At 34.6% G+C, this 23,324-nt stretch overlaps 1 protein-coding gene across 7 annotated transcripts in view; it reads right to left on the bottom strand.

The window, feature by feature from the left end:
- Positions 1–23,324, bottom strand: part of OSBPL9 (oxysterol binding protein like 9) — a 169,057-nt gene that overhangs the window by 32,370 nt on the left and 113,363 nt on the right. For 3 of the 7 annotated variants that reach the window (XM_036832033.1, XM_036832046.1, XM_036832057.1), the window contains 5 exons: positions 16,088–16,183; positions 15,357–15,404; positions 14,337–14,366; positions 13,474–13,524; positions 1,776–1,814 (listed from right to left, as the gene is read on the bottom strand). In XM_036832033.1, the coding sequence (XP_036687928.1) occupies positions 1,776–1,814; positions 13,474–13,524; positions 14,337–14,366; positions 15,357–15,404; positions 16,088–16,183 (264 nt within the window). Of the gene's footprint in view, positions 1–1,775; positions 1,815–13,473; positions 13,525–14,336; positions 14,367–15,356; positions 15,405–16,087; positions 16,184–21,039; positions 21,109–23,324 lie in introns of all 7 variants that reach the window. The other 4 variants (XM_036832039.1, XM_036832049.1, XM_036832018.1 and 1 more) reach the window with 3 other exon arrangements.

The raw sequence follows: 23,324 nt of genomic DNA, 5'->3' as shown, positions 1-23,324 counted from the left end.
ACACTTTTAGACTTTTTCTTTTGTTCCTGTTGTTAATAGAAAATACAACTACTGTCCGTGGTCAACCAACTTCAGGCTAAAAAATGTCAAATAACATTCTACGCCTTGCTTTAAAAAAGAATGTGCAGAGCTTGAGAAGTGCAAACAAATGACAATCCTAAACCCTAATCTGTTGTAAAATTAATAAAATTCATGCAATACAATATAAAATACAATTATATATACATATATGTATGTATAGCTAACATTTATTGAGTACTATGTGCATACTATCTTACAACAATCCTCTGAGATAGAAGTCACTTTTCTTTATAGATGAGGAAACAAAGACTCAAAGGTTAAGTAACTTGCCTAAGGTCACAGATAGTAAGTGGCAGGGCTAGGTCTTAGCAGTCTGGGTCCAAGGCCTAAACCATGAACAGTGCCTTTTTTAAAAAATAAAAACTCTTAAGGAAAATTGCTATAGTCCCTGATCAAATGATTCAAATATGTTTGTTTTCTACAAGTTCAGGTTTTCTATCAGTATAAACTATCTAGATGTTTTTAACTACAAATGATCAAACATTTTTAGTATGCTTTATAAAACTATTGTTTAACATAATAAAAAGTAACTGATTTGCTTTGAGAGAAAAGAGATAAAAATAACTGCCATCATTAATTTTCCTTAGGGTCTTTGGGAACCATGAAATGCTAGACAACATACACAGTCTTTTTCCATGAGGCTTATAATCTTAATTGATATCTCAGAAGAGATATTATATTATATTGTAATTATATCACATAATTGTATTAAATCACCATGGCTCAAACTATGAACTCACACTGTGAAGAAAAACAAAAATTCCAATGTGTTTAATTCAAATTTTAAAAATGTTTCTCTTACTCTGTTTTCTTAAGAAATATGTAAACATAACTTATTTTTCATTTTAAACCAAATATAAACATAACATGCTCATCCTTTCAAATATAATCATAAGATGGTTTTCAAGATTTACAAAATGAGTTTCCAGATCTCAGATAAGCTGGCATTTGTAAAGCCTCAGACAAAAAAGGTTGCCTCCTTCTTCAGAAATACAGTCTGAACACAAGTCACACATCTACCATAAAACCAGGGTAGCTTAAACTGCAAATCTTCAAATTCTAACTTTTATTTCCAATAAAATTTTCTTTTCTTTTTGGTGGGTAAGTTGAATGTAAGGGAAGAGTAAAACCCAAGGGGAGGAAGAATAGAAAATGGCTATAAGTGGAAGAATTCATGTTGCAACTTGTTCCTACAAAAAAGCAGTATACACCACAGTAGCAATTACAGTTAACACAATACACAAAATCTAAAAATAAAGATAAGAAATTAATAGAAACCTATAACCATATAGTTAAATTAAGATGTTTCAATATTGTACCCCTCCCCTTCTGCTTTCATTAGAAAAAAAGAAGTTGGACAAGAAATGTAGCATTGTGAGTTATGCCTTATTTAGTCATAAAAGCTGCATTTTTATACCATGATTAACCCTTCAAGTTAACACATGCAAGGTGGTTCAATAAGAATCAAGACTCAGCAAAATTTTAATATCGACATTTCCCCTCCAAATGATTGCTGAAAGATGGCCAACTTTAAGAGCTCAAGGAAAATTGCAAGAGTCAACAAACAAAGAACAGTAAGTAGGTAAAAAGAGGAATTTGTGTTGAAAAATGAGTAGAAATTCAGGCTTCTCCTGACATAACTGGTTATAATGCTCTGCAGAAGTAAAGGGGAGCAAAGATTAGATTAAACTTACTATAATTCCATCTGCGTGCTTCTCCGCATTACACTGGTCCTTAAGGAGAAATGTTAAAAATATTAACTTCATTCTTTCATTTAAGTAACGCCTTGTGTACTTTCTTCCCTAGTAAGAAAACTTGTTTTACTGGGTAAGCAACAACGTTAGAAAACTACTACTCTGCTTCCACTAAGATAGTAATTTCACTGGTCCATTCCTAGCCAAACATAATTCTAACCAAGACCATGGCAATTGTTTTTCTATACAGGCATTTAATTAAATTCTTTGTAGAAATATCCTATTGAACTGTGTAGTCACATTGGTATCAATGATTGAAAGCAGATATATTAATTTAGGATTAACGATCCTGAATATTTCTGGGTTTAACTTTACAGTAAATTATGCCAAGTCTCCACAACCCCCAAACTCTTACCGTACTGCAAAGGTATGACAATCATATACCCTTAAAAACTCAGGATAGACATAATTTCCCATATTCTGGCTGCTGGCCCCAGAAGTATATCAATACTTTTCTAAATAGATGGTCTGATTTTTGTTTCAGTAACCATAATCACCATATCCACAGAATGATGATATAGGGGCTAACGCCTACTACCTGGCAGGTATTTTACGTACAGGCATACCTTGGAGATATAGCGGGCTTGGTCCCAGTCCACCACAATAAAGCAAATATCGCAGTAAAGCAAGTCACGCAAATTTTTTGGTTTCCCAGTGCATATAAAAGTTATATTTACATTATACTGTAGCCTATGAAGTGTGCAGCAGCATTGTCTTAAAAAACAATGTATGTAATTTAAAAATACTTTATTGCTAAAAAATGCTAAACATCATCTGAGCCTTCAGTGAGCTGTAGTAGTAATATCAAAGATCACTGCTCACAGATCGTCATAACAAATACAGTAATAATGAAAAAGTTTGAAATATTGCGAGAATTACCAAAATGTGACAAACCACAAAGTGAGCAAATAATGTTGCAAAAATGGCGCCAATAGACTTGCTTGACACAAGGTTTGCCACAAACTTTCAATTTGTAAAAGATAACATCTGCAAAATGCAATAAAGCAAGGTCTGCCTGTATATTATTAATTCACTTGTTCCACCGACAACTCTATAAAGTAGGTACTATTATTATCCCCATTGGACAGATGAGAAAACTGTGACAGAGAGAGTGTCTAGTCTAGTCTACAGTGTCTAGTCCAATACATATAGTCTAGTTCCAGAATTCAAGGTCTTAACTAATATGCTATTGATATTTTGCCTTGCCTCTCTTCTCCAAGGATGTACTTAAGGAAGAAGGTGGTGGAAAGTTAGCAAACATATTTGTTCCTGTAACTATAATCTACCTATTAGTATTACACAGACAATATATTTAACTTAAAACTGTTTAAAGTTTTAACTCCATACTATCAAGAAGTTTTCAAGTTTTAATAGAAACCAGTATTTGGTCTTGGTTTACAGCCAAGTTATATATCATTTATACATAACTTTTTCTTTCTTTAACTACAGAGTTTACTCAGAAATCTACAGATTGACGGGACAACCAAGAGCAATTTAAAGATTTGGGGATAATTTTTTTTTTAAGAATTAACATAGCAGGCCTGAAATAGCTATCCTCGGAAAAGCCTGCCTACAAAGTTGGCCGTTGGCTTGGTGTCTGGGAACCTGGATTTTAGGAGGGTTCCCACCACCTCACTATCATAAGGGCAGCTCACTGCACCTAATCTGTTTAAGCAAACAAAATGGCTTATGTTGAAAACCAGCTTTCCTTCTGGAAATCTGGACTCTTGCTTGGTAAGTGCTAGGTAAACAGTGCTTACATGACAAAAACCCCAATAAAAACCCTTAGGTGTTGGGCTTCCCTGGTGGCGCAGCAGTTGAGAATCTGCCTGCCAATGCAGGGGACACGGGTTCGAGCCCTGGTCTGGGAAGATCCCACATGCCATGGAGCAACTAGGCCCGTGAGCCACAATTACTGAGCTTGCGCGCCTGGAGCCTGTGCTCCGCAACAAGAGAGGCCGCGATAGTGAGGCCCGCGCACCGCGATGAAGAGTGGCCCCCGCTTGCCGCAACTAGAGAAAGCCCTCGCACGAACTGATGACCCAACACAGCCAAAAATAAATAAATAAATAAAGTAGCTATAAAATTAAAAACAAACAAACAAACAAACAAAAAAAAACAACAAAAAAAAAGAATGGCCCCCGCTTGCCGCAACTGGAGGAAGCCCCGGCACAGAAACGAAGACCCAACACAGCCATAAGTAAATAAAATAAATAAATAAAAATAAAATTAAAAAAAAAAAACAAAAAAACCTTAGGTGTTGAGTCTCTAATGAGCTTCCCTGGGAGACATTTCACAAGTGCTGTCACAATCTGTTGCTGGAGGAATTAAGCACACCCTGTATGATCCCACTGGGAGAAGATTCTTGGAAGCTTGGGCCTTAGTTTCCTCTGGATTTTGCCCCATGTGCCTTTTTCCTTTGCTGGTTTTACTTTGGATCCTTTGCTGTGATAAATCATAGCTGTGAGTACAATTACAAGTTGTGCCTTCCAAGCAAATCACCAAACCTAGGGGTGGTCTTGCAAACTGCCAACACAGTGCATATCCTTTGCATATCTTTGAGAATAAAAGCATTTTGATAAGTCCATAATTCATGTTGGGATTTGCACAACTGAATTAACTATATATTTACAATATCCAAAGTTTCAGTAATTTTTAATAGACACAGTTGAAAATAAAATCTTGAGAACTACACAGAAAGAGAAATTTTAAAGTTTCTTGTTCAGATGATATTTTAATTTACTTTTAGTTTTCCCCATTAATTTCTAAATTTCTAATTTCTAAAATTGACTTTTCCAAAGAATTTCTTAGATAGAGATATATGTAAGTGGCAATAAGTGGAAAGAAATACATGTGGTAGATTAAATTTTCCAAAAATGGTCCCAACAAGAGGTAGAGTTCATGGCCCCTCTCCTTGAAACTCTGTGACTGTCCCTAACCAATAAACATAGCAGAAGTGACTATGTGTGACTTCTGGTGTCATGGAAATGCCACAAATTTCTACCTTGTTTTCTTGGAGCCCAACCACCACACTGTGAGAAAGGCCAAGCAGCTGGAAAGAGAACTATATGGAGGAGCACCTAGGCCCCCCCAGCTCAACTTCCCAGGCATGAGAGTGAGCCACCTTGAAAGTGGATCCTTTGGCCCCCTCCATCTCAACACATACACCCCTGCCCCTGCAATCAAGCCACCACAGGTGGCACTGCATGAAACAGAAATAAGTCATGAGGCCTAACCAAACTGCAGATTTGTGAGCAAAATAAATGACTGCTGCTATTTTAAGACACTTAGTTTAGGTTGGTTTGTTATATAGCAATATATTATTGATACAGTACATTATATTATCTAAGAAAACCACCACTTCTACTTCTGGTATAATTTAAAATAAACTTAAATATCCAGTTTTAAGATAAGTAAGTACTAGGGATGTGATGTACAACATGATACATATAATGAACACTGCTGTGTGTTATATATGAAAGTGGTTAAGGGAGTAAATCCTAAGAGTTCTCATCACAAGGACAAAAAATTTTTTTTCTATTTCTTTGATTTTGTATTTATATGACATAATGGATGTTCACTAAACCTACTGTGATAATCATTTCACGATGTAGTAAGTCAAATCATTATACACTTTAAACTTACACAGTCTACTTACAAAGTCTATTATGTCTCAATAAAACTGGAAGAAAACATAAACTTAAATATCTGACAATATTCTCAATTAATAATGCATGCTATCTACAGGGTATTTTAAGTCAGGGTTTATTATTTTTGTTACTGCTGTGGTTTATCTTTTAAGGCAGAGTCAAATCTAGACAAACCCACACTATTAAATGCCTTACTACCAATCCATTCCCATCATGAACTTCAGGAATTTTGTTCTCTTATTTTAAAAGGCGTATTACACTCATCCCCCCTCCCCCCATCTTTCTTTTTAAAACTTTTTATTGTTTTTGTTTTGTAAGTAAACCGCAAGTTGCCTTTTATCAGGGTCAGCCAAAGCTAAATCTCAAGTACTACTAAACCAGAGATCCAACTGATTTCAATTTGAATTATGTTAATTAAACAAAGAAAGGGTCTAATGCTACTTCCCACTTAGATTATAACATATGTTTATCTGGTTATAAGTCCCTCATTCCTTAACACAATGGCTATTCTCTCTTCTTTGAACAAACAAACATGACTGAGATCTGGAAATATGATAGTAACAAAAACATCAGTACAACATAATTTGACAAGACTTTTGACCAGAATTATAGACTTCGGTATTTTAAAACCATGCCTACCAATAAGATACATGAAATATATTCCTATCTTTCTAATAAGGCAATGTAGTCTAATGAAAGCTCTCTTAATTATGGACCTATACATGTACTTATTACATGAAATAAAAAATAAATATGCTATGGTGATGAAAGAAAATTTCTAATTCAAGTTTGATGAGATTCAACAAACGAGACTGGGACAACTGGATAACCACATGCCAAAAAATGAACCTGGATCCATACCTCACACCACAAAGATTAACTCAAAGTGGACCATACATTAAATTAAATGTAAGAGCAAAAACTACAAAACTCTTGAAAGAAAATACAGGAATAAATCTTTGTTGTTTAGGATTAGGCAACGATTTCTCAGAAAAGCCACCAAAGGCAAAAGCAATAGAAGACTGATAAACTGGATTTCATCAAAATTTAAAATATGCATGCTTCTCAGGACACTATCAAGAAAGTAAAAAGACAACCCACAGACTTGAAGAAAAATCTGCAAGTCATATATCTGATATGGCTTGTATCCAGAATATATAAAATCACTCCTACAACTCAATAATAAGATTAAAAACCCCAACTAGAAAAATGGGCATGGCACTTCCCTGGCGGTCCAGTGGCTGGGACTTTGCCTTCCAGTGTGGGGGTGTGGGTGTGATCCCTGGTCGGGGAGTTGAGATCCCACGTGCCCTGAGGCTAGGAGGCCAAGGCATGAAGCAGAGGCAATGTTGTGACAAATTCAATGAAGACTTAAAAATAAATAAATAAATAAAATAAAATAAAGGCAAAGAATGTGAATAGACATTTCTCCAGAAGAAATGTAAATGAAAACCACTAGAATGGCTATAATCAAAAAGACAATCACAAATGCTGGTGAGGATGTGGGGAAACAGAACCCTTACACAAGACGTAGAGGGTGGACCTGAGGGCGTGGGCAGGGGGAGGGGGAAGCTGGGACGAAGGGAGAGAGTGGCATGGACCTATATACACTACCAGACGTAAAACAGGTAGCTAGTGGGAAGCAGCCACATAGCACAGGGAGATCAGCTCGGTGCTTTGTGACCACCTAGAGGGGTGGGATAGGGAGGGTGGGAGGGAGGGAGACGCAAGAGGGAGGGGATGTGGGGATATATGTATACGTATAGCTGATTCACTTCGTTATACAGCAGAAACTAACACAACACTGTAAAGCAATTATACTCCAATAAAGATGTTAAAAAAAAAAAGAACCCTTACACATTATGAGTGGAAATATTATGTGCAGCTGCTCTGAAAAGTAGTTTAGCAGTTTTTCAAAAAGTTAAACATAGAGTTACCATGTTACCCAGTAACTCCACTCCTAGGTATACATTTAAGAGAAATGAAAACATGCGTCCCCGCACAAAAACATCATATGCAAGTGTTCACAGCAGCATTATTCATAATGGTCAAAAAATGAAAACAACCCAAATGTTCATCAACTGATGAATGGATAAACAAAATGTGGTATATCATTCAAAGGAATATTATTCAGCAATAAAAAAGAATTAAGTCCTGATACATGCTACAACATGGATTAACCTTGAAAACATTATGCTAAGTGAAAGAAGCCAGTCACAAAATACCACATACTGTAGGATCCTAAATATATGAAATGTCCAGAATAGGCAAGTCTAGAGACAGAAAATAGATTAGTAGTTGCCAGGGATTGGAGGAAAGGCAGGGGCAAGGGTTAGTGAGGGAAAGAGGTATAGGGAATGACTTCTTCATATGTATGGTGTTTCTTTTTGGGGTGATAAAAATGTGCTAAAATTATATTATGGTGATGGCTGCACAACTTCATAAATATACTAAAAACCACTGAAGTATAAAGTTTAAATGAGTGAACTTCATGGTATGTAAATTATATATCAATAAACCTGGTTTAAAAAAATTCTCATGAGAGATTAATGAATACTGATATAAACAAAAAGTCTATGCAGAAAAACATTCTAGGGAGAGAACCTGGGATCCAAGGATAAATTAAACATACATTCTAGTTTAAAAGTATCTATGGTCAGACAACTCAGTTCTAAACCGATAATCTAGACTTGGGAAGTCCAGTTTAGAAGCCACTAGTCACATGTGGCTATTGAGCACCTGAATGTGGCTAATTCAAAGTGCAAAATACACCCAGGAGAGTGACGACTTAGTGCGGGGGGTAGGGGGGGGGGCGGTGGAGGGAGAGAGGGAGGGAGGGAGAGAAAATGAAGTATCTCATTAATGAATGAATTTTTATATTGATTACATGTTGAAATGGTATTATTTTGGATACGATGAGTTAAATAAAATACATTATTAAAATTAATTTCCTTTGCTTATGCAAGTTGTGACATCTGGTCATATCACCTAATCTTAATGAAGGAAACTGGTCAAGTCCCCAGCTGCAGGGGTCTCCCAGATTATCTTCACTCTGCTCCCTCCCCTCCTCACTTCCTCTGCAATTCCCCATGAGTGGAACACTGCTGTCTCTATCTATGGTACAAAGGAAGAATGAAGTCATCTGAGCTAACACAGCTTACCTGAAAATCCCAATAACCAAGTGGTGCCCAAACTTTGCTACACATCAGAATCAAGCTGGGAGTTGAAAAACCCCAATGCCCAGGTGACACACCACAGCAACTACAACAAGAATGTCTGGGAATGGGAGCCATGTGTCAGAATTGTTAAAAGATTCCCAGGTGATTCTAATGTGCAGCAAACTTTGGGAACCAATGCACTAATCATTTAGGCAGGTGGGAAGCTTTGGGGAATGAGAATTAAAATCAAAGACTCAAAAAACTGGAAGGAGCTTAAAATCCTACCTATAACATTCTGCCTCTAAGAACCTAAAACTAAATCAACCCAAAACAAGAAAGGTATCAAATTAGCTACATTTTCTTTTTCTTTTTTTTTGGGCCACATCCCTTTGGGGTCTCAGATGACAATACATCTTCTAAAAGTAGCTGATTCCAAAGTCTTATTAACCTGCCAGGGCAGAATAATCTTCCAAAGTAACTAAAACAATTTATATTCCCATCAGTGTTAGATGGAAGTTCTCAAAATTTTACCAACATGCCATTCTGTGGCTTTAAAATTTATGTCCTAATAAAAAGTTTTTTTAAGTTAACAATTATTTAGGACTAATTATATGCTTGGTACTAAGAGCATTACAAACACTAATTCATTTAAGTTTCACACTATCAGCAAGAGTACAGATAATATTATTATTCCTATTATATAGGAGAAAACCAAAGCACAGGGAGGATAAATAAACTTGCTCAAGTGGTGGTACAAGGATTCAAACCCAGACCATCTGGCTCCAGAGTCCATGCTCTTAAAAATGTAATGCTGCCTCTCACTATTATTTAAAAACTGTATATCTTAATCACAGATGGACTGATTATGCAAAGATTAATTCATAAGGATGATAAATAAAAAAAATCATACATATAGTGGAAATACTAAATCACACAACTATTAAAAATTATGTGTTAAAAAAATCATTCAAAATTCACAATTATTTATCAGGCCCTTACTTTGTGGCAGGTAACTGTTCTAGGCACTGAGGATACAGTGGTGTTATGGAGTGAATGTTTGTGGGCCCCCCACCCCAATTCAGACAATGAAGCCCTAACCCCAGTGTGACTGTATTTGGAGTAAAGGAAGTAAGTTAAGATTAAATAAGGTCCTAAGGGTGGGGCCCCAATCCAGTAAGTGTCCTTCTAAGAAGACACACAAGAGAGCTCTCATTCATGCTCACTCTCAGTGTGTACCACCAAGGAAAGGTCCCGTAAGGACATAGTGAGAAGGTGGCTGTCTACAAGCCAGGAAGAAAGTCCTCACCAGAAACCAAATCAACAGGAACCTTGATCTTGGACTTCTAGCCTCCAAAACTGTGAGAAAATAAATTTCTGTTGTTAAAGCCACTCAGTCTGTGGTGTTTTGTTATGGCAGTGCAAGCATTCTAAGACAAAGTCCTCATGGAGATTATAGTCAGGTATAGACAGACAATAAACAGGATACCATGTAAATCTGGCTAATGATGCAAGACCATGAAGAAAAAGAAACTACTGGGAGGGTAGAGATTATTTTAGATAGAGTGGTCAGCAAGGTCTCTCCAAAGAGATTTCACGTGGGCAGAAATTTGAATAAAGTGAGGGTGTGAACCCTGGAAGTCTGGAAGAAATGCCTTCTAGGCAGAGGGGAAAGCAAATGCAAATCCCTGAAGCAGAAAAAACTTGGCCTGAGAAAAAGAAAACAGGCCGATGTTGTTAGAATGGTGTGATCAAGCAAGGTGAGGTGAGGGAGTAGTGACGGCTCAAATGACATGAAGTTATGGTTAAGTAACTTAGATTCCATTCCAAGGGAGGTGGGAAACCAATAAGGGGATTTGAGCAGGCAAGTGACATGGTCTATTTACACTTAAATTGTTTAAAAATACACAAAGAGTTCATACAGGGTACATATATATAATTTGAGGGATGTATCTGTATATAAAAAGCCTTAACGATGAAATTCCTTCTGGAAAAAATTAAAAAGCCAAACTCCATTTACTTGATCCATGTTATCCATTCTGAAGGACCTTGAAATGCAGGTCTATTAAGCTGGGCTAAAACAGACAGGTAGCAGGTACTGACTTAACTGTAGAAATTTCTAGAAAGAAGTTTTAGTAACTTGAATTGTAACTCATTCCAAAGACAGAACATCAAAAATGTTCTTGTTGGGTGGCTAAATGGTGAGCTACTGAAAGAGGCTAGGCTGCCCTGTTTTACAACTATCTAAAGACCTGACTGATTTGTAGAGATGATCCAAATTGGCCTAAACACTATCAGCTCTTCTACTTCCTCAATCTTCTAGAGAAGGCACTGTTGAATCCCTAAAATACCTATCTACTCACACTGGGCTTAATGTAGTTTACTGGTTATCTGTATATAAGCTTCTGGGTAACTGTAGGTGGCCCCAACCCACCCATGTAATTTCACAATAAAGAAAACCTTACCCCTTTTGTGCCTCCAACCCTATACTCCCTTCTTAAGCTTTAGAATGTATTCTGATTCACAAAAATAGATGGAAGAATTTAGACACATACATAGGAAATCAGGCAGAGTGGTCAAAAATACCTAGAAAATGAACACAAGCCCTAAGTTCTGACACTTTAATACTGAATCTGGCCTCAAAAGAAAATGATACTTCCCCTCACCCCTAAACTTACAAGCTGAATATCCATACTATCTAAGCACAAATGCATTTTTCTATACTATTGTGTCATTAACAATGCTAGGAAAATAGTGTCCATTATTAGGCAAACAAATATATGCAACTGAATAAGTAAAATAGGCCAAATAATTAAAAACTCAAACATCATTTCCAAAACTGGTTGCTGAATTGGCTGCCCACCTGCTTCTAGCCACTGGCTAGAAATACAGAGGTACAGTCAATGGAAAAAAATTTTTTTTAATACTTATTTTCAAACACTAAATTCTTGTTTCTCAAAATGTCATGCAATCAAGTACATATTTAGGTTGAACACACCAAAATTTTTCAGAAAAGCAGGCAATATCCATGAAATTGTTAACCAACCACAATAATCCAAAATATGTTTTTATTCCATGAATAAGGAACAGTAATTAAAGCAGTGGTTTATTAATGTATTGGGTTGGTCAAAAAGTGCCTTTGGTTTTTAAGTAAATATAAAAGACATTTTTCATTTTCACCAAGAACTTTATTGAACAACATATTCACCGTTTTTTTCCACTACCTTCTGCCATTTTTCAGGCAACTGCGTAATTCCATCTTCCCAAAACTTTTTATCTTTTTGAGCAAAGAACTGTTCCAGGTGCCTTTTACAGTCTTCCAGGGAATTGAAATTTTTTCCATTAAGAGAATTTTGGAAAGACCGAAATAAATGGAAATCCGCAGGTGCAATGTCTGGTGAATATGGCGGATCAATCAGAACTTCCCAGCCAAGCTGTAACAGTTTTTGCCTGGTCATCAAAGAAACAACATGCAGTCTTGTGTTATCCTGATGGAAGATTATGTGTTTTCTGTTGACTAATTCTGGACACTTTTCATCAAGTGCTGCTTTCAGTTGGTCTAACTGGGAGCAGTACTTGTTGGAATGAATCGTTTGGTTTTCCGGAAGGAGCTCATAATAGAGGACTCCCTTCCAATCCCACCATATACACAATATCATCTTCTCTGGATGAAGACTGGCCTTTGGTGTGTTTGGTGGTAGTTCATTTCGCTTGCGCCATGATCTCTGTACATTATTGTACAGTATCCACTTTTCATCGCCGGTCACAATTTGTTTTAAAAACAGAACGTTTTCATTACGTTTAAGTAGAGAATCGCATGCGGAAATATGGTCAAGAAGGTTTTCTTCGCTTAACTTATGTGGAACCCAAATGTCAACGCGATTAACATAACCAAGCTGGTGCAAGTGATTTTCACTGCTTGATTTGGACATTTTGAGTATGTCGGCTTTCTCCCACGTGGTATAACATTGAGTGTTCTCAATTAATGTCTCGATTTGATCGCTATCAACTTCAACTGGTCTACCCGACTGTGGAGCATCATCCAGCAAGAAATCTCTAGCACGAAACTTTGCAAACCACTTTTGACACACATGTTTGATCAGTCACAGCACCTTCTCCATACACTGCACAGATATTTTTTTGCATTTTGGCAGTGTTTTTACCTTTCTTGAAATAATAAAGCACAGTATGGTGAAAATGTTGCTTTTTTTCTTCCATCTTTAATATTAAAATGGCGACACAAAAATGCACCAATTTTGATGAGTCTTTTTTTAAATGCACGCTAATATGACAGTTGTTTCATCAATCTAACAAAATTGTTTTGAATGAAGTTAAAGACAAGTAAGTGCTACTAGAGCCATCTTACGGAAAAAAATGAACGAAACTTTTGGCCAACCCAACAGTTCAGTACTAGAAAAAATATGTAAAAAACAATTTAAAAAACCACACCTCTATTGTACTCTTCATTATGGATGAAAAAAACAACTCTGCTAAAGTTTAAATTCCTTTTTTCCTAAGAAAAACTTTTTTGTGAAAGGTTTTGCAAAATATGTCCCTATTTCAAGCAGTGACAATGGAAAGGGTGAGTCATTCAAATGTGCTCCCCTCCTTCCCAGCCACCATCACAAATGACCTTATCAAAAACAAGCACAGGCTGGCAAGGTAACATCCAAACACAATGGTTTTTCAATAGTACCAGTAACGCCAAACTATAACTTAAATTTACTGTAGAAAGGTAATATATTTCAGAACTGAGTATTTTGGCTATTAGAGGAAAATGCCATATATTAAAATCCCATTAAATGAAAGTAATCAAAAATAAAATTTACTTACTTTAGCGATCTGCAGCAACACAATGCAGTGTTTAATTGATTCTACCATGCTCTATAAAAACAAAACACTAATTTTAGGATCTTCCCCCAAATGGCCATACAATGCTAAAACTTAAAATATAAAAGTCAGTTCAAATATACAGGGTTTAAGTCTATTCTACATAAAAAATACCCTCTCTGGATTTCCAGTGGGTTCTAACATGCTGATAGTGTCAAATGAAATTATCATTAGCAATTCTATGAATTGTTTGGAAATACCAAAAAATTGTTAATTTATACTGAATAACATCTAAAGGGTCTTTCAACAGTTCAAACATAAAGTGATGCGAATTTGATTAACTTCCAAATTCTTAGATCATCAGCAGGCAATCCCAATGTAAATTCCTAAAACGTCTATTCAAGACTTTCATGGAATTATGGAGAGTAAAGGATCCTATCAAAATATTGGTGAACCTGGAATACTACCATGTCTGTTTTTAAAATGCTTTTATCAAAATACAAATCTTATTAGAAACCCATTATATAATGTCAGAAGGCCAGTACATCAGAAAACTCAAATCACTATATATTTAATTATAAAAAAGAGAATATACATTGTGCATGGATGAAACCTTTTATCCAAGGGTCTCAAACAGACAAGACCAGAAACAGATAAAATGGCACACGAAGTCAATTCAATTAAAGGGATTATTCTATTCACTTAAAGTCCTTTAAGATAGGAGATAATACAATTCTTAAACACCTTTGTAAAAATTCATAAAAATTAAAAACTCAATTGCTCTTATTAATAGTAGCAACTTAAAATAGAAACATTTTAAGGCACTTTCTAATGCAAAGCCAGAGTTTATCAAACATATAACTTACATTTGTTGTCTCTTTGAGAGTTTCAATTTTCTGTGAAAAATAATAAATTTAAACAGAAATTATCAGAAACACAAAGAGGTATCGTTGTTTTTTACTGGTTAGTCATTTAAAGAATTTTACCAAAATGTACTCATTACTCTAAATCAGTTCAGGCAGGTTGGGGAGTGCTTTTGGTTAAACTTTTTAATTTAAATCAAACATTTAAATAAAAAATTCAGACATTTTATGGATTATATCCTCAAATAAAATTCATGTGATTCAATTCAAGATTTGTAAGACTAATATAAAACATTCTTATCCCTTACCTGAAAACAATTTTTGTTTTTTCCATAGGATTCACTATGTGATTTTAAAATGCTTATTTTAGAATCACCTTAAATTTTGCAAAGTTGTTTAAAAAATGACATGAGACTAAATTCCAAAACTAAGAAGGTGAGCTAAACATGAGTTACTACTATTACCAAGTGTAAAAGACAAATGCAAGGCTATGGTTAACAGAAATGCAAAAAAATAAATGATGCTGCATCAGGAAATCTAGTCAAGGAGAAGAAAAATGTTAATTGAAAAAAAGAAAACAATATTCAAACTACAAAGTAGTTGTCAGAAACCCAAAGGGAGGAACTATAATTAAAGCAACATTCATTTTGTTCCCTCATGTGTGGCTTCTGGTTTATTTTGAAAATTTTGCTGGTTGCTTTATTAATATCTGAAGTGACCACATGTAAATTTAATAACTTTCAATCTTCAACATATGATACTTGAAGAGAAAGAACTTATTCCTAAAGGTGGTACTTACAAAAAGGGTATCATAATAAAATTTTCTGTGTTACTCTTTTGTTCAATTATGAAACCATACCAGAAATTCACCAGAAAACTCCACTTGAAATCTATATGACATACTATCATAATAGGTCAACAGTACTATTATAGTAGTCAAAACACCGAGGTCCTTCTATTACTTCTCCAAAAGGCTCTTGGTTTCAAAAATTTTAAAGTCAAAATCATGATTATAGAAGTTACCTTTCTCTGTTCATCATCTTTGCAGTTTTGAAGTTTGTCATCAAAAAGCTACAGGATTAAGAAAAAAATGATTATAGCGTCAAGCCTGTACTACATAGTACACATTTACTAAGCAAAGAAAAACAAACATATTTCTGCCAGGGATGGTTTATACATGCATTAAATGTATAATTAATGTTTACTAAAATACAAGATAACACACATTTTTTCAAGGCATTGTTATCAAGTCAGATTCTATTGAACTATTTTAAACAGTCAAGATCAATTACTCTGGTAGAATTACAAGCAAAAGAAAACATATGACTTTAAGAACTTAAAATATCAGTTCAAACCTAAGTTTTTTCTGCCTTGTCATCCAAGTTTATCAACATTCCTTGCTCTTTCCAGGAGCTTTGCTTGTAATTAATTTTAAAGTGGGAGTTGAAGGAGACAATTTTAATAATGATAAAGGAAGTAGAGAAGTAAACTCTCCCAATCCCCCAACTCCCCCAAAATGAAAAATGGCCTTAGAAATCGAGCCACTTAAAATTTACCAGTTTCACACAACTTTTAAACAAAATATGAATCTAATCTTGTCTTATTTTCTTCTGATTATGTTTAGGTTAGCTTTAAAAACTACTGAAAAACCAGTAAGGGTTGTAAAGTAACATCAAGTAACTATTTTTACTCAAAATCCAGCTCAGTAACATTTACTACTTTATATAAATTCAATATATAATCGAATGCCATACCTTTAACTGTTCTATCAAGATTTGTAGGTAAGCATCAGCCTCTGTAAGTTTCTTATCAAAGTCTTGGACACTAGGAACAAATCCTGAATCCAAACCCTAGAGGGAAAAAAATTGCAATAAATCCCAGCAATGTCTAATAGTACAAAAGATACTTCACCCTTCATACATGACATCTCATTTTTCTAAATTAAAAATAGAACTTTTACATAAATAATAGGTCTATTTAAATTATCTAAATTCTCTAAGAATAGTGGTACATCAATCTCCTTCAAGAACTTCTAGCACTGTTCCCTGTTCATCAATTACATGTGCTGCTGTTCAAATTAGAATTTACCCTGCTTTTTCAGAATCATTGTCTTCTCTCCCAAAAGCCCCATAATGGGCTCCAAAGCAACAGTAATTTAGCTAAAGGAACATATACAAAACAACCTAGATTACCTCCTATTTCCCCCCTACTTTTTGTTCAGTTCAATCCTCCAGTCCCTTAATCTCAAATTCATATTCCCACTATTTAGTTCTCCTATTCCCTAAACTACCCCATTAGCTCTGATGTTTTCCTCCTCTTCCCTTATTTAAAAAAAAAAAGAAGAAAACTCAAAATTCTCACCTCATCTAAGAGCGTCCTCCCTAAGTGAAAGTGACAACACTTCTGTCTTAAGTTCCCTACTCATTTTCACCCTTGGCATGAACACTACACTCTGGACACCTCGTAAATGTTTATTTATTTAGAGGGCCCACTTATTTCTCAGTTTAACAGTCCAGCATTTGCATGTCCTACTTTTTGTACGCTAAAAATTTTAAGTTCCAAGAGCACGGGATTCCTATGTTTTAACTTTATTCCAAAGAAAGCTTTTAGTTCTTAATCATCTTTATCTGAAAAATATATCAATCTTGAGTATAAAAGACAAAATAGTCTGAGATTGAACAAGGCTACCATCTTGCCATATCTGCATGCCCAGAAGTCATGGAGTTAAACAGGGAAATAAGGGTCGGGAACCACTAATGTCACAATCACAACCCAACCACAAAACTCTGTACTAAATGGGTGAAATACAGTGCTTCAACATACCATACTTGACTTTCAATTGTTTTATCTCTCCTGCCTTTTGCCAAAACGTGCTGATCATTTCACATTCCCCATTTTAGTCAACTGAGGCCAGAGTTCATTTTATATTAAACCAACACCTCATCTTTGCCTAACACTTTATCATTATTAAAGCACTTTCACAGCCATGATCTCAAACATCAGATTGAGACAGTATAGCATTATGGAAAAAACAATGGGTTGGCCAACCTGGTTTCTAACTGCAGCTCAGCCACTAACAAGATATTGCGTCTCTCTAAACTATTTTCTTACCTGCCAAATACAGGCATCCTCCTCCTACTATTATTAGTGTGGCAGCTACGACCTCTACTAAAGACTATAATTACTAACACTGTCAATTACTACTAATACTATTGCTGTTCTTCCCAAACTAAAATTCAAATTCTTAATCAAAGCATTAAAAACCTAAGTCCACAATTAATCTTGTAATGCATTTTCTTTTTCAAATTCAAAGGCAAAAAACTGCCTTTTTTTTTTACATACATGTTGAGAAACTGCTTGAAATGAGTATTGAAAATCCCCTTTTCAATGAGAGACATCATGTAAAAACAAAGTTTAAGAAAGAAAAATCATAATAAGCAGTATATGTAAACTCCAGATATATTTATAAAATTGTAGTTAAACATCTTCATTCTTAAAGATAACCCCAAAGACATCCTTTTAGAAACATTTACTATGTACAGTATGATAATAAAAGACATGGAAAAGAAAGGATAAATCCATCACATTCCAGAGATACCACAGTACTGTACTAAGAAAGTAGGGAGTGATTTCTTTTCAATGTTACTGTACCACAGGAAAATTGGAAGGACTGCTTGGATTTTCGTTTTGTTTTGTTTCACAGGGCAATATAACATAATTATCAATAATTTAACTATAAAACCCAGTTAAAATCAGCTAAATACATTGTTCTTGCTAAATACTAAAAAGGTCAATGGCATATTCATAAATGAGTATAAAGGTGAAGGATCTAAATGAGAAAAAGTGATCTTCAAGAATTTTCCCTCTTCTGAATCCATTTAGAGCTACCACTATAGAAATCTAATTAATATATCCTTCTGAACAAGTCACTATATCTGATTAAAAATCCCCCAATAAATAAATGGAAAAAATTAGATTTATATTACTGAGATCTGAAATTAAGTCTAAATTAAGTCTTAAAAAACAACTCTTTGATGTTGCTATAATCATGTGAACCTCACCTTGGTTCTTTTGTCAGACCTGCCTCCCCCTAGATATCATCTTCTACAATGGTACTTTACCCTTAAAACACCACACATGGTAACATCCAAGTCAAAGATCTACTACTCAACAATCCATTTTTCTTTATGTAATGTATAATGGGAGGTTTGTAACAACAGTTATTAGCTTAAAGTCCCAGAACTGGCCTAAAACTCCCTTGCACAGTAATCCATAAATCTTTGGTATACTTTAAAATAAAATCTACATATATAGTTTCCCCATCTTAAATCAATAAAATAACATGTACGCATTTATTATTACCGTGGACAAGCAACTGACAGTAATTAAACTGTTTTCTCAAGTCTTATAAGAATAATACACTAGAAGAAAATATAAGTTTTCACTACATATTGTGACTCAGTACACAGAATCAAGGCCACCTAGTCCAGCCTCCCACTCACTCATATAAGTTACTTTTATAATGTCCTTGAAAGTCATCTAGCCTTTGCCTGAGTATCTCAAGAGAAAAGGAACTCAGTACCTCCTAACATAAACTATTTCACAAAATCCCTTTAAAGTCATAACTATTCCTCTTTCCATTAAACATTTAAGATATAAGGCACTATACTTATTCATATCCTTTTTAATGGAATTTTGTTTCAAACCAGGTCATAAAAATAGAATATAGTCCTCTACCATGTTGAGTGGTTTGTCTTCCTTTGAAAAGAACTCAGAACAGGCAGACCCTTTAAAACAGTGTGACTTCATACTTCTTAGGGTGACACTTAGCTCTTGAGAATAAGCTGGTAGGGAGTCAAGCAGATGTACATTCTACTACTCTGTACTTGCCTTTTTATCTAACACTTATCACATTTTATCATAATTAAATATTTAATTGATTGACTTCTCTGAAGGATTATAAATTCCACGAGGGCAGGAACTGCCATTCATTCAGCACTATACCCCCGCACCTCGACTCCAGGCTAGCTCATTGTTGAGTGAATGTGTGTTGCACTGATTGTAGCTTCTGGCAACTGCTTATGCCATGATACCACTCTTCTCCATGACCACGTCTCCCTATATTTCCCCTGCCTTTCTGTTCTCTTTCTCCTTCTATTTTTCTACTCCCTCACTCCCTTTCTTTCCTTCTCTTTTGTCCTGCAGTAGCAACTGAAGTGGTTATGTTGCAGTTTTGGCAATCGGGACCAAAGAGGTTGCCGCTCCCTTGTTTACTATATTGATGATCCATAGTTCTAACTTGATGATTTCTGTATGAATTCATTTAAAGTTTAAATTAAACATCACTATTATAGAGAAATAGAGACAAAATGGTCTGTGATGTAAAAAAAGTTAAACTAGAAGAAACTCAATAGAAATTAAACCATAAAATTAGAAATGTAAAGAAAAAAACCCCACTTATGTGGTGAGTATGCTAAAAAACAAAAGTCTCAGTTTGCAAGAGTAATTTGCTAAAGAAAGCTAAAGTATGTATATGAAGTCAAGAGTAACACATAATTCTGTATCAATCAAGACCTATGTATCCAGATTAAATATATATATGTATACATATATATAGAGACAGACATCTGGCCCAATTTAAGGGGAATTTCAAAAATAATATCTAGAATGATAGAAGAATATTAAACTGCCTCAAAACTGTATGTAAGTACTTCCTACTATCTTTCTAATACTTACGTTGAACAGCATCACTTTTCTCAGAAGGTACTTCAAAGCTAACAGATGTCAGCAAAATTAAATGAATTTCTATCAATACTTTAATCGGGACATTAAACACTATTTATACTTTATACATACACATAACTGAATACTTTACCGCCATTAAAAAGAAGAGTATTAAAAGGGATGTCTTTAATACTTTCTGAAGTACATATGAATTATACTTCATATGTAGCTACTTGGGAGAGACACTCTTAGTAAAACAGTACAAGAGGCAATTTTTGAGGCAAGGAGTAAAAGCTTTTAAAGTAATTCCTGCTGACAGAGGAAGAGTAATGAATAGTGGAGGTAAGGTGGGAAAAGGTGGTTTAAGGTCTTCTTGAGGTCAGAATCAGGAAATAAGAAAGTTATGAGTAATTTAAGGAACTGAGAAGAAAAATGCAGAACAGGAAGGGCTATGGCTGAATAACACTGTAAAAAGAAATTCACAAATGAGTAATTATTTTCATATCAAATCTTATTTCACAGGAAAAACTTAAAGGACTAAGTACCCTACACTCAGTGCTTTCTCCTATACAGGACAAAATAGTATATAATAAAAATACATTGTGAAGAGAGAAATACAGAAATTATTCCACATAAGTCTCATAGAAAAGTTCAGAACAAGAAAACAAAATAAGTTATCAGTAGTAGAACTGTAAAAGGGAATAACAGCTTAAAAATTTAACAAAGGAAAAACACCAAAGAAAACAAGACTCCTAATGAAAAATAAATGGCATAAATCCAGACAAAAGTAGATGATTTTTTAAAATTAGCAAAATACACACCCTATAAATAATAAAAACTCTGCAGAAATGTTGTTTTGATTAAATATAAGAGTATTTGGAAAGTTTATGTTCACAATTAGCAATTTGAGATGACATGCATCACAGATATGCTTTCATCCAATGAAAGAAGTATAGGGCATACTTACAATTGAATCACTTACAATTATTTTTGAAAATTCAAGAACTGGAGAGATACCAGAAGACTGGAAAAAAGCAAGTGTGGTACTGATCTTCCATAAAGGTAAGGAAAAGAGAGAATAGAAAGTTACTATGCTGTGCGTCTGACATCAATAATTAATTAAAGGAATTATAAGAGAAACATCTGTAGCTATACAGAGGAAAAGTAGGTACATGAGCAGCAAGTGGCAAGTTGAAAAATAAACAGATAAATAAACATTATGCCAAACTTAATGGCTTTTCTGTTCCTTAGAAATTTTTTAGCAAATTAAGTTTTTTGAGAAATGACACCATTTTGTCTCCTTACCAAATGACTCAAAAGTTGCTTTAATGATGAAAAAAGTATATTAAAGAAACCAAAAATATTAGTAAGACCATGATTTTATGTGGGGTATACTAACATGTGATTTCCTTGGATTACTGAAAATTTGGAAACGTTTATAATCTGCTGTCTCCGAGGTTTACTCACTTCAGCTAAAGGAAAACAGAATTTAGAGATATAGAGAAGTTCTGAGAGTAAGAATTTCCCCTATTTTTAACGCTAAAGAACACTCAACTACCAATTCATTTGGAGTAAAGATTATCAATTCAAAAACGTCCATAAAATTGAGGCTATTATTAAACTCTTTACTCCGATGTAACTTCAGGAAGGTATTTTCCATCTAAGTCAATGTCCTGATAATCTAAGGCTCCAAAATAGGGTCTCTATTATCAAAATGGTAGCTATAGTTATCTTATCAACAACTGCTTAGGTACCCCAAGAATGCCAAAAAAGGTAAGGCCTTTTTCCACAGTTCTAAATGAACAGTTCTAACACCATGGATTCACCACGGATGCACAGTATAGTAATTTTTTTCCCAGAGTATTAGGTCCTCTGCTAGATACTTTATATTATTTCTTATTTCATTATTATAACATACATAGTAAGTTAGATAGATATTAACCCTATTTCATAAGTGCTTTCCCAAATCATCCAGCTGGGTTTTTTTAAAATTGAGATTTCAACCCAGCCCTTTGATTTCAAATCCATTACACTTCTCTATTAAATCACAATGATATTTGAAAAGAATTCATGGCATAAGAGACGAAAATTTAGTCTAAAAAATGCCTGAAGGAGCCTGGTATACCAAAAATGAACACCAGCTTTAAGGTCAGACTGATCTAAGTTTAAATCCTGAATCTGCAAGTCCCTAACCAATTACCTACATGATCTGGCCAAGTTACTTTCTCTACCTCCTTTTCCTTATCCAGGGATGGACACAATAATAAACCACTCAAAGTTGTTGGATAGATGAAATGAAAGAATATGCATAAAGTAACACAGTAGTGGGTGTTCTATTTCCTCTCCACAATGTGGAATTGAAAATAACCAGGATTCACCACTGTATCCAAGGCCCTAAACTAGTGCCTAACATACAGAAAAGGTCCTCAATGAATATTTGATGGATTAAAAACAGAATGAATTAACAACTAGGTAATACACAAAACATACGCAATTTTAATAGAGAAGTATAATCAAGAAAAGGATACAAGCGTTAAGTTAGACTGTATTTAACATTCCTTTAAAAAAGGAATACAAACAGTAAGCTGATGAACTCAAGAAAATAAATAGTAATAAAAAAGGTGTGAGGAACAGACAAACAAGTGATAAAATACAGTCTTGCAAAACAGATCAAAAACAAAATTCCCTATAAGATGTTCAGAAAAGTATCAGGTATTATGCCTGAACCATAAAAGGTAAACTGTACTCAATTATTACCTTGGTACCAAAGAGTCAAACAATATAAAGAAAGCCCCCTTTTTCCATAAAATAATCTGATTTTTGAAAATCCGTTAGTTCTTTGAAAAATAATATTGTTTTTATCTTTAAATTTACAAAGAAAATAGCTTCTCTTAAAAAAAAAAACAACACAAAACAAATCTGAATTGCTCATATACTTGGGACAGAAAACAGCTGCTTTGTCAAACAGGAATCAGGTACAGACACCAGTGCCAAAATTCCTTAGCTTTATTATAACTCTTAGCACAACTGCTTACTCTTCATGATCTCTCTTCATCTAATACTGACAGTTAGGTAACCTTTTGACTTACAGAACAAAACACTAATACTGATTCCATAAAGTGATTTGGCTACTCAAACAACTGCACAAGAAAGGTTTGGGATTTGTACCGTTTTCCTCTATTTAAATCACTGACAGCTTGTTTTTCCAAATGACTCTCCCAATTTATTCAGTAAAGTCATATGGAGCTTCCCTGGTGGTGCAGTGGT

Source organism: Balaenoptera musculus, chromosome 1 (assembly GCF_009873245.2).
Source record: "Balaenoptera musculus isolate JJ_BM4_2016_0621 chromosome 1, mBalMus1.pri.v3, whole genome shotgun sequence".
Classification (NCBI taxonomy): domain Eukaryota; kingdom Metazoa; phylum Chordata; class Mammalia; order Artiodactyla; family Balaenopteridae; genus Balaenoptera; species Balaenoptera musculus.
This window is presented reverse-complemented; position numbering and strand designations above follow the sequence as displayed.